Raw genomic sequence first — 17,729 nt, 5'->3', positions numbered from 1 at the left:
GGCTAGTGGCCTCAAGTTGATCCTTGATGTCCTTAATCTTTAGAAGATGGTCTTGTAAGGAAATATGCCCATCCATAATCATGGAGAATAACTGATTCTTTAGAAAGAAGGCTGTTCTTTTATCTAATGTCTCGTGGAGATCTTTCAGTATTTCCCAGATCTCTGCAGTTGTCTTGCTAGATGACATTAGAGGCAGCTGATCATCAGTAGTTGAAAGCTTAATAAGCATAACCACTTCACGATTATGCTCATCAAACCTCTCTTGAGTAGCATTGACTGTGGTAGGACGAGTCTCAATACCCAAAACAAGCACCTCAAGGCGACTATACTTGAGATTGCCATCATTCTCTACTTGCAGGTGTTGTAGTTCTTTCTGTTGAAACGTTGATTGCCTTCCAGCATAAGACTGGTGAGAGATGCCATTGCACATTTCTTGAATGAAAAAGCGTGGAGAAACTGAGATGGCACGAACTTCGAGGTAAATTGACATAAGACAATATATTTGAAGACACCTAGATATGAGCTCAAAAAACCCAAATATAATCTATTGTTAGATTTTGATTAAACTGGCTCAAAAATTGAGGCACGAAAAACGATGCACCCATTAAAAAACAAGACTAACATAATTGAGATCGACAAAACCCTCTAGGAATATGCAAATTTTTTATTAATCCGACATAGGAATCAAGGGTTTTCAAAAAAACCTTAAATGGATAATTTTTTTTGAAAAAAATTGCAGATTCTTGGACAGTGACTGGATTTGAAGAAAATTCAAATTTTAATCCTTGTAGGGGGTCAATTTTTTGTTAATCCAACATAGGAATCAAGGGTTTTCAAAAAAAACCTTAAATGGATAGTTTTTTTTGAACAAACTTGCAGATTCTGGAACAAAGACCAGATTTGAAGAAAAGGCAGATTTTAATCCATGTAGGGGGTTGTGTTAGCTGAAGAATGTAGAAGATGGAGGCAGAAATTGCGAGAAAGGTCAGAGAAGCATTGCGTTTGAGCAAATATGTAGCAGAAAAACACTAAAAATGGCGATGAAACTAATGTTATTTGCAGAAAAAGATGCCGTGGGTGAATAAAAAAGGTTCCAAGAGACTGAAAAATGCCTAAGCCATTGATAAGAAACAAGAAAAACATGACTAGATGTCAGAGATGTGTCTACAACACGAAGATGCCCACAATCTTAAGGGAAAATGTGATTTTAATGACCTGCGGTTTTCCTCAAAGAAAATTGCAAAAAATTTATGGACGTCGAATCCCTAGTCAGGTTTGGAGGAAAAAAAGATGCAAATTTTAAACACACTTGGGCAAATATTTCAATTTTTTTGAACTAATAATTTCAAAAAAGAAATATTTTTTTTTGTAAGAGGTTAAGAATTTGTTTTGATACCATATTATGGTAAAATAATGAATGTGTTATTAAACAAAGATCATGAATGATCTATATATACAAGATACAAGAGAATGTTTCTATAATGAATAGGAGAGAGGAAATAGCAACATTCTTGAGTGAATAAGAATGAAAAAGAAAGTTAACTTAATGAACAGGAGTTTATGGAAACATTACAAAAAGAGTGACAATTAGAAAAAGATAGAAGAGAGAGTAAATAATACCTATCTAATATCATAATATATTATGTTAATATGAGCTAGTGCAATTGAGGAGCACATACTTGTTGTAATGAAAATATACATGCTTAGTAATAGTATTAAGGTTGTAACTATTGGCACATAGTTAGGAAGAATGTTATGCTGATATGAGCTAGTTCAAGTGAGGAGCAGATACTAGTTGTAATGGAAATCTACATGCTTAGTAATAGTGTTAAGGTTGTAACAATTGATTCATAATTTCATAGTGTACCATAGTGATAAAATGGTACAAGTAAAATGTCTGTGTGGAGATATCTGATGTGGTTATTGATATGGTATATTGGTGTGATATATGGTCAGATTATAATTACTCTTGGTATTACTTGGGTTGTTGAATGGTTATAGATATTCACTTGTATATGTCAATATGCATCATCTTATATAAACGTAGTTAGGTTTCTCTGTTGTACAGGCTGAAAGGAATAGCATTGGATTGTACATTGTTGATAAATAGACATTAAAGTAATTGTAGCTATATAAGGTTTCAAAGAACATATTGTAATTAATTGGTTTTGATTCTGAGTACTATGACTGTGAACATCATTTTAGTGTTGGGTTTTGTCTTGAAAGGCTTTCCTTGGTAAATTTGTGCTTCTAGTGTAAATCTTGTGGATGCATCGTATTTCATTTGCTTTTGTAAGTATTGTTTTATGGGTTTTGCCAATGTTGTCTGATTGTCATTTGAATATGTAAGCTTAATTGATCATTGTCCTAGTCTAATGAGCAGTTGCAATAGTGGGTGACACCCCAACAAAAAAGATGACTTAAAATTGATATGTTGCATAGAACTCTATAAAGAAAATCCAAAGTGATAGTGGAGAGGAGTGTATGCTTATAGGTCTAGTTGAATGAGAAGCTAATCTTAGACAAGCTAAGGTTTTCTAATTACGAAAGTGGACATGTTAGGGAGGTAGAGAGAAATAGATAGGGAAAATTGAGATTTGATCATGCTTTCTTTGCATAAAAAATGACTTTTCTACTTCCAGTTCATCTTTTTGATCCTTAGATTTTTTGTTTGCCCGTAACTGGTGATGCAATTGTCAAACTAGCCAACTACAATTTGTCCTTGTTTTATGACAAACTTGTAGAGGCTAAAGGTAGTTTGAAAGGGTGAATATTGGATCATGTAGAGTACTTATTGAAATTACTCGGCATATATAAACTGGGTATGAGGATCAATGTTAAAAAGATTTTTTTACCAATGGGATAATTTTCACACAACATTGTTTAGATGATGAAATAATTAGGGAGTAAGGAGGTGCTAGGAATAGGGGAATGTATATACATACATTAAAATTATTGAATTCTATATATTTTATTACCATTTTAGCTTGTTTAGGGACTATTCTTGATAGTCAACTCCAAGAGCATTTAGACGTTTTTTGGGTAGTTTGATGTTGATATCTTGAGTGTCATGTTCTTGAACTAAAATGACTCCTAGATGTGTATCCATAGGCACATCTTAAATTCCTTATGTCTATTATACATAAAGGAGATGCTATCTTACTTTTCGATCCATTTCTGTTTCCTCTATACAAGTATAATCTTTGGATTCTTAATCCACTTTAAAATTTATCTAGTCCACCCTCAAAGCTATTTGCATTCCACATAGCAATGCCAGTGCCATAGTTTGATTATTGGTATCCCTATTGATAGGCATTGTTCTCAAGGAGTTTATTCCCTCATCTCTAAATATATATCCACTCGTTGGGCTTGGATTGCCCTTAGTTTTTAGTAGCTTTATAAAAAATAAGATATACTTATTTATAATCGATATCTCCATTATTATACAAAGCTTGGATATTGTGGCTCATTTAATTCCCACTACCACAATATAAGATATTCCCTTTTGAAGTTGCAAGTTTCCTTGTTGGAAATCAGAAAAAAACACAAAATCTTGTTTTTGAACCGTTCTTAATGTTGGAGCTTGTAGCTGCGATAGAGATCTTTATCTTTGAGAGTTAATACCGTTATGGTTACCTTAGATTGAAAAGGACATTTATGATAAATTGTAATATTAACTCTTAAGACGTGTCATTCAACATCCATTGAGGCATGTAAATACAAAGAGTTGTAATTGAAATAAAGAGTCATGTTTTGGGAAATTGAATAGACCTTAGGTTGGAATATGAAGAGTCTCTCTTTATGTTGTGTATATCACATCAAGTGAGAGGCATTGTGCACTTGAATTTTACTATCAATAAAATGATCTTTTGTTGTATTGAGGATATTTTTGTGTCTCTTGCATCTATTTTAGCTCTCCTTTATTGCTGTTTATCATTTAGTTTCAGGGCTCAAAATCAAACATGGTATTAGAGCCAAGTTAGATAACAACAAATTAGAAAATGTTGAACTTTGTAATCTAGGCTCTGCGTATGTGCATGGGATTCATAGACATTGTAGAGCTAATGACATTTTGCTCAAAGGTCTTTGAATGTTCGATTAAATCTCTTGCAGAATTATGCAACCTCCATAGTTGAAGAAAGAGATAATCGCCTCACGTCCTAGGTCATCCTTAGTCATGTCTTTATACACTTTTGTGGTGTGGAGGACTCTTCCCTTTGCAAAACAACATCGGACTCCAAAAGGCCCTTCCACTTGCCTATTAGCTTTGTCCTTGAGAGCCATCTCTTTCATTGTTTTATGAATAAGACGTTGTGGCCCAACAATTTTGGGTGTTCCATTGGTTATTTCCTATTGCTCTTTTCTGCTTCTAACTTGAAGGTCAAGACTAGGAGTTTAGTAATGTTACAATCTTCTTCTTTTGGCTCTTGTCTTTTCTTGGAGCTGTTCAGTCTTATGTGTCCTTGAATTGTAATTTGTAGTGGTTTTGATGCCTTAAGTCGATTTCTTGTGTTCGAGTATTTCAGTCAGCTTGGTAATGGCTTCTACCTTATTAAGGATTTTTCATGGTGATTATTGTGAGTAGTTTTGCATTGTAGTTGTTAGTTTTTGAATTGGCATTTTTTATAGAAGATGGCAGTGTCATATTTATGACTTTTGGTTCGTCTCTTTTATCATTGTCTTATCTCTTGCCCATTTATATCTACGGGGTCGATTTGTGATATTGTGTGCCGTTACATTATTATTGTTGAGAATCTTTATGAGCTCGTTTGAGAATGTGAATCGAGCTACAAGTAACCACATTAAGTCACCTTGCAAATGAAGGCTCGAAAGCTTCCAGAAGAAATGGTGAGCTGGGTCTCGAAATGCTCTAGTTTTGTGGAGGGCAAAAAAACTCCTCATGCCACTAGTGCAAAGATTCTACTGCCATGAACATCGCATATGTAATAGTTGACCATGTCTTATTGTGTTCTCATGTCAGATTAACAGTGAATGGAATCGTCAGTGATTGGAACTGTTAGTTGTGATTGAACTTGTCAACGTTTAGGGAAAGAATCTTCTTTTTTGTTCATGTGTTATTGTTGATGATTTAATTTTCATGGCATCGAAAATCTTAGATTTGAGGATGTTGTTCGAAAGGAAGTGTTTTCCATCATTTTGCTTTATGTTTCTCTCATATTGTGTTCTATCAGAGAATTTCAAAAGGTTGTCTTATTATAAGTAGCACTCATCACTAGTTACACAAAATCGGTCCTTCAAAAGGCTTTCACACTCTTATGATTGAACTGCGGTTTCTTGAGCTGTGAATTTTGAGCTTGGACGACAAGGAAAAGATATAAAGTCGATGATTTACCGTAGAACCATTATAATTGGGCAGAAACAAAAATGAATTGAAACCTTTTGTTCATGATGAAATAGAGGCTTGAATCTAAGGAATAATTCATTTGAGAGTTACACAAAATGTGTTTTCTTCATATACCATTTCTTGGGAGGACTGTTCATCGCTCCTCTTAATTAATTCGCAAGCTCCTTCGAAAGCCGAATACGGTTAGCAAGCTAAGTATTAAATTATATTTAAGAAGCATGCCTACATTATTTAGCTGCTTTTTAATTTTTTTTTATATATCTTCAATTGTAACCAATGTATAAGAACTACATACATTACATCTAGTACTGATAGTTTTATATATAATTTTTGGTTCATATTTGTATGCATGATCAAGAATATATTTGTGATATTTGGTTAATGAAGATTCTTGGTTGCAGGATGCAACAGGATAAGGATTTCATATTCAGAGGGAGATCTTGAGATTTAAAGGGAGCTTGTGATTCAGAGGGAGGATTTATTTGCTATCTCTTCTTACATGATGAAAGTAGTTCTTCATTGAGAGGGAGCCTTTGAATCCCCTACATTCTTACTTATGTTGCTAATATTTTGGTATAGTAGGTTTTTGAGACTCTTGATGAAAACGAGTCTTACTTGTGATTGTATTTCTTGCTGATTACGAGTTCGTATTCATGATAGTTATAAGGTCAACTTGATGACTCTTTCACTTATGAGAGATACATGGTGAGCATCATGTAGAGAGTCCATAATATGATCATGTTGAAGATCCTGTGATGGAGTTGGAAGTCATGTTGAGAGATTCCATGATTTATCATGTTGAGAGAATCTGTGGTAAAATAGTAGTTATAAATCTTACTAACTTGTCATGTTGAGAGATTCCATGATATCATCAAGCGAGTCCGTGATGAAAGGTGATTGTGTCATTTGCAGGTTTGTCATGTTGAGCGATTCCGTGACAACATTACTTCGAGTGAGTCCGTGATGAAAGTTGATTGTGATCCTACCATGTTGAGTGATTCCATGATTGTTAAAAATGAGTAAATTTAGTTGATTGTGTTTCTTGTAGGGTTTTCATGTTTAGTTATTTCATGAATTTTATGGGATCTATGTTATTAGATTTTATTGTTGACATTTGGTTGTAGCCTTGTGACTATTCAGCTAAAGATATCTCTTGCTAAGATGGAGTGTTGGAAATTGTAGCTGCGATAGGGATTTTTATCTTTGGGAGTTAATACCATTATGGTCAGCTTCAGCTGAAAAGGACATTTATGATAAAATGTAATATTAAATATTAAGACGTGTCATTCAACATGCATTGATGCATGTAAATACAAAGAGTTGTAATTGATTTAAAGAGTCGTTTTGGGAAATTGAAGAGAGCTTCAGTTGGAATGTAAAGATTCTCTCTTTATGTTATATATATCAATATATAATATTAATTCTAAAAATACAAGAATTTATAAAATAATAGAAAATGTCCAATCTTGCGGACCAGCCAAGAACAACAATAGTCATCCAAAATAAATCCATCAGCTCTACCTTGCTAGATTAGAACCGTACAGTGATCATAATGAAGACAAATCCCTTCCAATAAAGCAACCAAAGTGTAGATGAAGCCATTTACATTACAATTATCAAACACACTTCAAAATAATGGAAAGAAATAGATAGGAACCAACAAAGAAATCACTTAGCTCAGATCTCAACCATACAAAAAGGGTAGCATAGGCAGCTCATAACCTTTATTCAGGATGAATGTCATCACCCATAGGAGTAGCCAAGGCAAGTTGCACAATCACATTCATTTTTCTAGCCGGTCTCCCTTGACGATGCCCTCAACACTTCTGATGGCCCCACCTAGCCTTGGTCATCGTACTCTCGGCATGTATCCCAACCATGATTTCCTTTAAGAAAAAGTGATGCTTGAGCCATGAAGCCCAATCTGAGTTGTAGCTTGTCTTGCCTCCTCCTTAACACTCTATATTGAATAGGCGAAGAGGGGGAGTGAATTTCTACATACATCAATACATTACTTAGAACAACAAAGCCTTCTTCGAATCTAGTACTAATGGGAAAGTACTTTACTCCCCACCCCCATTCTTCCTCTACACATTGAAGCATAAGCTCAATGGTTTCTTCCTTCGAGCTCAACTCTAAGAATTAGGCCTTGAAGTAGCAACATTGATACAATAGTGGTATTCTGCTTATAGGAATTGCGTACCCAAAATCTAAGTCACGAGGTTCGCTAAATTTTCAGCTACAAGTTCGAAGTTTGACGAACCTTTAAAAGTTATAAAAAATCGTTAAAGCTTGCCATAAATTCATACAACAATAAAATCACTGTCATATATGAGAAAAAATAGTTTATTGCTTCGTTTTTAGGGTTCTCGAGAGAAAAAAATTAATAAATGTTGCCCCTCAATTTAATGAAATGACATTGATCGATTGGATACTATCACTGAAGGAAAATTAGGGCAAGTATATTTTGTCTGTTTGCCTGCAATATTCAGTTGTGGCAGCCATTGCATTCATATTTTCCTAGCCTCCGTTGCTCCTTGTTCGTGGTTTTTCAATAGGGTTTGGTGGCTCTTTAGTTGTGTTTCTTCAATGTTTTTTGTGGTTGTCAACTGCTCGTGGCTCTGTTAAAAAATTTCACAAAATTATCTCGTCCACAACAATTTTAATTATAATGTTTGAATCAATTCAAACTTATTGAGTTTTTTTAAGGTTTGAAGACTATATAGAAATTTAAGTTTATTTAAAGATATAAGTTTATTTAATGATCTAAGTTTATTTAAAGATTTAAGTCTATTTGTAATATTTATTAAAACATTAATATTATGTTTGTTTGTTATTAATTATTATATTACTTTATTTTTAATATTTCCTTTTTATTTATCAAACAAAAAATTAATAACATATTAATAATTTTTATGTTTATTTATTATTAAAAGTAAAAATAGTAATAATTTGTATATTTTTAATTATTATTATTATTTTTTTTTAGACTGCAGGAATCGGTGCAACACGGCCCCCCTATAAACTGCAGTGCGCCTGATAAACTTTTTAATGTGACCGGTAGCGCTGGCGTGACACGCCCACTAGTACCACGAGGACGGGGGAGACTAGAACCCGTGACCAACCCCCTGCAACAGGGAAGATTTAGCCAACCGAGCTAGGGCCTCTGCCTTGTATATTTTTAATTAATTAATTATTATATTACTTTATTAATTTTTCGAATATTAATAACATATATCTAGATTCTTTTGAAAATTACATTAGGCAAATTCTCTTGACTTGTCAAACTTCATCCGAACTTCATAGTTGTTGAATTCGAACTCGAACCTTGTGACTTAGCCCAAAATCATCTTGATCTAGAGGATAAAATCATCATTCTCAAAGGTGAAAACATTACAAAGGCATTCCTCAGAAGTTCTCTTCCAGAATGCTACTATTGCTTTCTTAGCTTGAATCGAGAAATTTGCTTATATCCTTAAAACTTGTAAATGCAAGACAAAGGGAAGAAAAGATGTGAATGCATTATGGAAGGAAAGGCATTAAACATAAAGTAGGAGGAAGCTCATGAGAGGAGGGAGTAATAATCCTTGTATTCTGAGCCTAGATTAAATGTGTTTACACGATGTCAGTCTGCCATTCTTTGGATTGTGGATGTACTTTCCTTCATTAATGACATGTCAATTGGATCCAAACCATTTTCATTTGAAATGACAATCACTTCTTTATTCACGTCCAAATCTAGTTCCAACTAGAAAACTATATAGCTCCTGATTTCCATTGCACCTAACATGTGAAACTTAAATAAACTCGACCATTGAAAAGATTTGTCTCACAACCTTAATGATTCTGTCCAATTTATAAAATTCAGCTCCTCCACAAGTAATAGTGTTGGTAATAATTTGAGAATCATCCTCAAAATGAACCTTTGAAAGTGATATTTTGTTTGTTAATTTTACAATGAGTAGAGTAGCATTAGCCTTTGTGATGTTGTTTGTAGATAATTTTTTTGTTACCTTTACAACAAGTAGAGTAGCATTAGCCATTGTGATGTCATTTGTATCCGAATATTATTGTTTCGTGCTCCATGCAATGCTGTTTCCGTTTTAGTCTTTGGCAACACATCTAGCTTTGGACGGGTTCAAGGTTTCCTTGGGATGTTCCATCTACATTGATTTTGATTCAGCCTTCTTTTTTGGGGTTGGGGGTGGGTGGGGGTTCCATGTCTTTGGACTTTCCACAGCAGTTGAAGGATTAACCCATTTTGACCATGAGCATGAATCATTTGTTACCAAGATGGTGATTGAACAATATTGATAGCCAATCCATTTACATAAGACATATTTTGCAATGTGTTTTGTCAGCACTCTCATAAGGCTTGGTTTGAAATGCCATTCACAAAGGTGCATTTGATCTCTTAAGTGTAAAGGTAAGTCATTCTCTAGGCGCGGCAAAGAAGGTTGGCTTTCTACAATTTGAAGATGAGATGTTGGTAGAGGGGCTTCATTCCTCAAGATCCTCTCTCTAGAAAAAGGATGCTCTGCTTTATGAGGTACTGCTTCATTTGCTTTTTTCCCTATTTAAGAAATGCAAGGACTTGCTTTGATGGAGTAGGTACATTATTTTTTTCTTTGCAAGTTTTGATGCCCCACCCGATGGACGCCACACAAATGGGCTTTCACGTGACCTTCCGCGCTTGAATACTAAACATCCCACTCATTACAAATCTAAATACCCTACCATTTGGAACGAACTGTACCATGCTTCCATACGGAGAATTTATGCCTTTTTTGAAGAGGGGTCAGTCCTTGAGAAGCGAACTGATTGGCATTGTAATTTATATTGCAACAAGTTCAATAAACAACACATTTAAAACAAATGTAAACAAATGAGTCTAATTAAGTTAGCATATTTCATAGAATCATAGAAGAAAGGAGAAAGAAGAAGAAGAATTTGGAAACAAAACAAAAATGTTGAAAGAAATTAATCACTTTGGAACAATTCATTTTTCAATATTCAACTCTATTTGTTTGATGACAAGCAAGAATGAGTGTTAAGCAAAAATGAACTATATTTTTGTAGTGTAGCAGGATATGCTTCTGTCTCTCCCCTGGCATGTATATCATTCTGATATGAATACAATACGCTGTGGATACCATTCCCACACTGTCCAATTGACCTTGATTTTCCAACCATGCCAAAAGTTGTGTGTGTTTTTTTCCAAAGTTTGACATAACACATCCAAAATTTAAAAGTACTTGAATCGTGCATTTTTTTTTTGGTATAAACAAAGCATCCATCAAGACAAGTGTGTGCACACCCACACACCCCTAGACATGTGCACACACTGCCCCCCCTCTCCAATGCACACACCCTTGCATGCACGCAGACACACACACACAGACACAGACACCATGCCAAGTGAGTATATTGATTGGCATAATAATATGAATAGGAGTGGCTCAGGACACACACATGCACAGAGTGACGATTTGTTTTATATAGTGCTCAAAACTCTCTACACTTTGTTAGCAAGGTCATGAATCTAGTATCAGGTTAAATCTAACCATGTGCTTGTGTGTGTGCACAGCTGCAAGTGGCTTCTTAGCATCAGGTTCTATATTAGATTGCCTGTATAATAAACCAGTTACCAACTAATAATACAAACACACCAGAGACCACTTTAGAGAGCGTCACTTAGTGGCATCTTATATTGGTTCCTGATTACTTTATATTGGTTACTGATTACTTGTGCTATATTGCTTTACTTAAGTGAATACATTAGCTTTGTAGGTGGTTCTGTTAATTTTCTTTTCTAGATGTTTTTTGTAGGTTTATCTGTTGCCATTGTTGGATTTTAAGCCAATGAAAGTCCTATTTACTGCTCATTGTTAAGTAGATATTATTAAATTTTTCATTTCGTTCATCCAGGTCAGTCAGTATATGGTAAATTTGACTTGCATTCTTACTGTTCAGTAACTTGTATAGACTGCTGAAAATATCGAACGTAGTGGATGATGATATCATCTAAAGTTGTTGAACACTCTTATAATAATATGCTGACCTTATAGAATAATGAAACAGCATTTATATTTTGAGCGAGGTTCAATGTATTTGTGCTAAGTCGCTAACAATTTTAAAATCTTTTGGTGGGTATGATTCTAGTTCCTCCTTTATAAATGTCAAAGTTCATTTATCTTTTCATTCTGGCTTGTTGGAGTCTGCGGAATTGTTTATCTCAGTTATTTCGTATAATAGGCAATATCAGAATATAAATATGATGAGTTACTTTTAGGTTTTGAGTTGGTACTCTGAACCTCAAAACTTATATCAAATATTTCTTTGCAGTTGAAGCAGGGGAACTTCTGGCTCAGGAAAATTATATGGGAGATGGCAGAAATGATAATGGATCGACACATGAAGAACATAAAAAGAGTTCAAACGACACATCTAGAACAGGGAGCCTACAGGATGGGGCTGTGGCTAGGCTTTCTAACAATGGGAAAGATATGGTCGAAACTCCTTCAAGCAGTCCAGGTAGTCTGCATGAAAATGAGCTGGGTGGTTCTCAAGCAATTTTAGACGTTAATCAGAATATAACTGAATGGTCATTTGTGGATGAACACCCAGCACATGATCATAGACATAATTTGGAATCAGTTGAAGAGAATTTGCAAAATCCTGTTGGGGCCTCTGTGTTTCTTGCAATGCAACAAACTAAGTCATTGGAATGCAATGATGAAACAAATCAGGAGTCCAGAATTCCAGATGAAGAGGATGATGTTGATGACTTCGATCCATTTTTATTCATTAAAAACTTGCCACATCTTTCAGAAGTGGTTTCATCTTTCCGGCCTATGTTGCTACCAAAACAAACACGGAGATGTCCACCCATCACACTAGTCTTAGACTTGGATGGTAAGGCAATTGTTTTGAACTTTTGCACTTGTGGCAATTTGTTGATATGTTTTTTTCTCTTCAACCTGTTTTCCTTCTTTGTTGCAGTTTCATTTCATATTCTAAAGACAAACCTATTGTACTTTTAATTGAAGAATCTAAAAACAAAATAGTATGCTTGTTTTCGTTTAGATTTTTTTCTGTTGCAGACAGTTTGCATGTATGTTTCTTATTTATTACTAATAATAAATTAAATTTGGTCAGTGTCGAATACTATGGATTGCCATCCCTTCCCTTCCCTTGCCTTGTCTTTTGAATTTGCATTATGTTTGTTAATCTGTAAGAATGAGCAAAATGACAATTTGTAGGAAGCAAAATGAAAATAAATGCTTTATTATTGTCTATATATTTTTGTCAAAGCATAAATACATTACTATCTATTTTTCAAGTTTTTTATGATTGCCGAATCTTTATTTACTAAAGAAGTGTTTTGGCTACCTGTAGTCTTGTGGTAGTCTGCACATCATTATTTTTCTGCCTGATTGTCTACTTTGCAGCCTTCTGCCCCTGCTTCTGTGCGTTTGATCTGTATCTAAAGTGCCTCAGTTCCATTCTATGATGAATTATTCACTGTCTTTCATAGTCTCTCCTTTATTTAAGTAATAACTTACCATTTATGTGATATTTTTGCAGAAACTGCACATATGCTCCAGTATAATTTATATATTCCAGTAATTGTGTTTAAAACATACTAGTCATGTGGACTGACTAAACTTGTTTAATGATCTGCAATCTGAAGATCACACAATAACAGCAATAACAACAGCAGTGAATTCTTGTATTTACTGTCTGAATTCAGTCTCAGCAAATATAAAAGCATCTTACAATATTTGTAGGCACCAACCATTAGAGAGACCAATCGCTACGACTGAGCACCAACTCAGCAAGCGACACCAATATCCTGTTCCAAGAGACACTGACCTTTTCTGCCTTCTGAAGATGACGTTGTCGGTGGTTGATGTGCATCTAGCTCTGTTCCAACAAACGGGTCGCTAGAATGTTATTAACTTCACATTCTGCATATCTATCTTCTAGAATCTAAATAAACATTTGCTTGCATCAGAAAAGATCTTTATATTTGTGTCTGGTCTGTTCTGGCTATCATGATACAGCATTGCATTCATCTTTTCTATCTTGTTCTTATCACATACATATCCTTTTCTGGTCTGCTTTGCTCTATATTCAATCTGCCTTGCTATGCCTTAAATCTGCCCTGCTCTGGAAATGGTACAGTATTTTCACACTTAATTGATAACACTTCACTTGCAAAACACTTCTCTTCTATAAACCCCTTTTGAGTGCCAATAATCGATACAATAAATACATAGGGTGTCTACTTTAAAAAAAAATGACTATTACTAGGATGATCAAACACATTTTCCTCTTTTTGTTTTAGAAGAGAGTATAAGTCATCTCAAGTGGGCTATTCGATGGTCAAGGTTGCCACTATCACATGCCAAAAAAGTGATCAACGAGTGTAAGCATGAGGGCTGATCACCAATGACCTATATTGTAACAATACTCATAGAGTGAACAAATTGCATAGGGGGTTGGGGGTTGTCTTTAACTCTTACCACCTGACAACAGATATACAGAACAACTTGTCCAGCCAAAAAGCAAGCCAAAATGGTCAGAGACCAAATCAGTGGTTGGCAGTGCATTGTACAATATTCTGTCAAACTTAGAACCGGGCAAGCTGATGGTCTGATTGCCAATTAACTTAGACTGTGCCAAAAAATACACTGGTGATCTGGGGTTGGACAACCCCCATAACACTTTTTAAAAGAGGCTTTCAACAAATCCCTTCTCTTCTATAAACCCCTTTTGAGAGCCAATAATCGATACAATAAATACATAGAGTGGCTACCCTTTTAAAAAATGACTGTTACTAGGACGATCAAACACATTTTCCTCTTTTTGTTTTAGAAGAGATTATAAGTCATCTCAAGTGGGTTATTCAATGGTCAAGTTTGCCACTATCACATGTACAATATTCTGTCAAACTTAGAACCGGGCAAGCTGATGGTCTGATTACCAATTAACTTAGACTTAAATCCAATGCCAAAAAACCACACTGGTGATCTGAGGTTGGACAACCCCCATAACACTTATTAAAAGAGACTTTCAAGTTTCAACGAACACTAAGTACCAAGTTTGTAAAATGACGAACATACAGTCATTTCGGGGTCTGCCTGACTGCATAGCTCATCCTGATAGACACACAAATCAACTGTTAGACCAAAGACACAAACTCAAAAGCATGACAGACATAAACTCATGCAACTGTGTTTAGTAGTCTAATGACTTAAACATCAATGACAGTTTGACAGTTTCTCACAATCTTGTTTGCAACGACCTTTGACACCAATGGCAACATTTCCAACATAATCTTTATCTTTTACGTTTTTATTTTTTTGCTAGATTGTTGTACGAGTTGCTCAAGAATCAAATCTGTTAACTTTTCCCTTTCTTTTTCACCAAGGTTGGGAATTCGGTTCACTTCCCTAATTTGGGTGGGATTTGGAGTTTCTCATATTTGCATGCGTTTCCTTCACTCCCTGTGCTACCACTTCCCTCTTCTTTATTTGGAGTTTATTATATTTGCATACGTTTCCTTCACTCCCTATGCTACAACTTCCCTCTTCTTTATCTTTTCACCGGCCATTGGACTTACACCTCTTCATTCACCTGGTGCTGTGATTCCTGCCTGCACTTCTCTGGTTACATATTCGTCTTTGGTCCCTTGAGGCTTCTTATGTCAACCTACCTTTATGGACATGCATGCAATGTATCCTAACCCTGGAATCAGTTTTTACCCTGGCAGCAGTTTTCCTGTTGACATGCCAATCCACATACCCCTGCTGTATTGCATCTTGAGGACTGTTTTCAAAGTTTAAGTGGTCCTCTCAACTTTTAGTTTAGTTAAGATGTCATTGAAAAATACCTGGTTCATTGTTCTGATTGGCAAGTGGCCTGTGTATTTGTTAGCTTGAATGGCACGTCACAATGTCCACAGTGGCACCTGAAGATTGTCTTGTGCACATCAAATGAATATTGTGATATGGAACCTGAAGTCAATTTTCAAAGAGTGGAAGGTTCCATGCAATTCATCAATAAGCTCTTTAATGTCTGGGAGGCTATTCTCGACTGTTATTTTCAAGGCTTGATTAGTTCACATTTTCATAACGTCATCTTTATTTGCAGGCATGATGATGAAGCAAATAGTCTAGAACTAGGTCTGTGGTGACGCATTTCCATTAGTTCTTTACAGCTTCTTTATTTCCTTTATATATCTTCATGGATGGTGGGAGTACCAGTCATGATGGGCTTAGAGCCCATGTCCAGCTCTATGATACAATGGTACAAAATGAGTCAAACATGACTAGAAAATGACTTTGCAAAATGGACTTAAAATCCTTGCCCATTGTCATCATGTCAACATGGAAATTGACAGGAGATGTCCTCATTCACTGTCTTGCCTACCAATTTAATGTTTCAAAATTTATTTGTTAGACCATCCTAAATATGGAAAGCCAGTAGATGATGGTCTCTCCAGGGTAAATTTGGTGTTTAATAGTAATTTTACTTTCTAACTCTTAAGTGTTTTTATTTTTAATTGTGAATCTGTAAGTGTAGATTGTATCCGTGTATGAAGAACAAAGTAGTAATGTTTATGCCCTAATAGCTCGGTTTTAATCATTTATAGATGATTAGAAGGTTATTTAAAATTGATCTGCTTCACTGTTTTCTTCTATTTAGTATTTAGTGTTGTAATAGTTTTTGTTATTTGAATTTTGAGTGGTTGAAAAATGGTTGCTGTAGCATTGTGTTCATTTAGGTTGTTATATAAATGAATTTGTGTATTGAACATGTTTTGCTGGTATTTAGAAGAGTGCTGAAATGGTATGTCTGAAAGTTTGCTGTCATATGGTAACTATCAATAATTCTGTTTATTTTTACTGGATGGTGACATTTTAATCTTCATAAAGTTTCTACTTTTGTTGGGATATATAACATCATCTGTACATGCTTCAATTTCCTTGCGTGGCATGCTATTGCTTTGTGATATATTTTAGTGTTTTAAACTGTTGATTTTGTATGCTTCCACTCTAAAAAATAAATTCACTTCCATTTCTTTACACAAGTTACATGTGAATGGTCAATGGAAAGGAGTGTTGCATTCTATTGACTTGTATGCATGTTACATTTACTTTCAGGAGGTATATTAAATTAATGTTACAGATTAGCAGCAACAAAAACTGATGATTTTATTTGATTGGCTAAAACAGAGACCCTTGTACACTCAACACTAGAGCATTGTGATGATGCAGACTTCACTTTTCCTGTTTATTTCAATTTCAGAGAGCACAGAGTGTATGTGCGATGTAGGCCTTATCTCCAATTGTTTATGGATAGGGTGGCAGATATGTTTGAAATCATTGTATTTACAGCTAGTCAAAGCATCTATGCAGAGCAACTCTTAAATGTTCTGGATCCTAAACGGAAGCTTATTCGTCACCGTGTATATCGTGAATCATGCGTATTTGTAGAGGGCAACTATTTAAAGGATTTAACAGTCCTGGGGCGTGATCTTGCACAAGTAGCAATTATTGATAATTCACCCCAGGTATTTCTGATGTTGTAGTTGTTCTTTCTCTAAATTTTTTTTAGAATACATGCATGCAAAGGCATTTACTTACAGCCTATGCTCATAATAATATATAGAAGGCCGAAATACTGAATCAATACCTTTCCATGCTTCTTGCCACATTGGTTCTGTTTGATGTTTATTGCAGGCGTTTGGATTCCAAATTGACAATGGTATTCCTATTGAGAGCTGGTTTGAAGATCGTTCAGACTCTGCTTTGATTTCGTTGCTTCCTTTCCTGGAAACATTAGTAGGAGCGGATGATGTTCGTCCAATCATTGCTAAGAAATATAATCTTCGTCAGAGAATAGCAGCAGCCATTGAGCACACATCATTTGGAAACGAGCACACATCATTTGGAAACAGAGGAAATATGTTTGATCAACATTCTTGAGAATGCATATAGCTGTATTGTATTTGCTATAGCACTGACAATGTTTGTATTATTCTGTTACTTAATAATTTTTGGCTCTTTTGTTAATGTTATTATTTTAGTCCATTGGTCATGTGTATGGATAATTGCATTGGTCACAGTCATTTCATTGCACATAATTTAGCTTGCATTATAATCTCCAGCAGCTTTACTTCGTTGTTATGTACTTGCCTTGTAAATTAATTTGGCTGAGGGGTCATTTTTAAAATTTTTTTTAATGAGAATTGTTCAATTGTCACTTTCAAATCGAGGTCTGTTTTACTTAGATTCTGGTGTTCAAAAGATTTGAAAATTAAGTTTCTTTACCTAGTGTATGTTTCAAGTTACAT

At 34.9% G+C, this 17,729-nt stretch overlaps 1 protein-coding gene across 2 annotated transcripts in view; it reads left to right on the top strand.

The window, feature by feature from the left end:
* Positions 1–17,466, top strand: part of LOC149567136 (uncharacterized) — a 51,752-nt gene extending 34,286 nt beyond the window's left edge. Inside the window, exons 5-8 of one of the 2 annotated variants that reach the window (XM_089820341.1) lie at positions 11,711–11,899; positions 11,993–12,280; positions 16,609–16,946; positions 17,116–17,466. In XM_089820341.1, the coding sequence (XP_089676467.1) occupies positions 11,711–11,899; positions 11,993–12,280; positions 16,609–16,946; positions 17,116–17,361 (1,061 nt within the window). In that variant the 3' untranslated portion in view covers positions 17,362–17,466. Of the gene's footprint in view, positions 1–11,710; positions 12,281–16,608; positions 16,947–17,115 lie in introns of both variants that reach the window. The other variant, XM_089820340.1, reaches the window with a different exon arrangement.
* The last annotated feature ends 263 nt before the right edge of the window (positions 17,467–17,729 follow it).

Source organism: Cupressus sempervirens, chromosome 3 (assembly GCF_028749045.1).
Source record: "Cupressus sempervirens isolate cs-2001-9-10 chromosome 3, ASM2874904v1, whole genome shotgun sequence".
In the NCBI taxonomy this organism is placed as follows: Eukaryota; Viridiplantae; Streptophyta; class Pinopsida; order Cupressales; family Cupressaceae; genus Cupressus; species Cupressus sempervirens.
The sequence above is the reverse complement of the archived record's forward strand: the minus strand, read 5'-3'. Positions and strand labels throughout refer to the sequence as shown.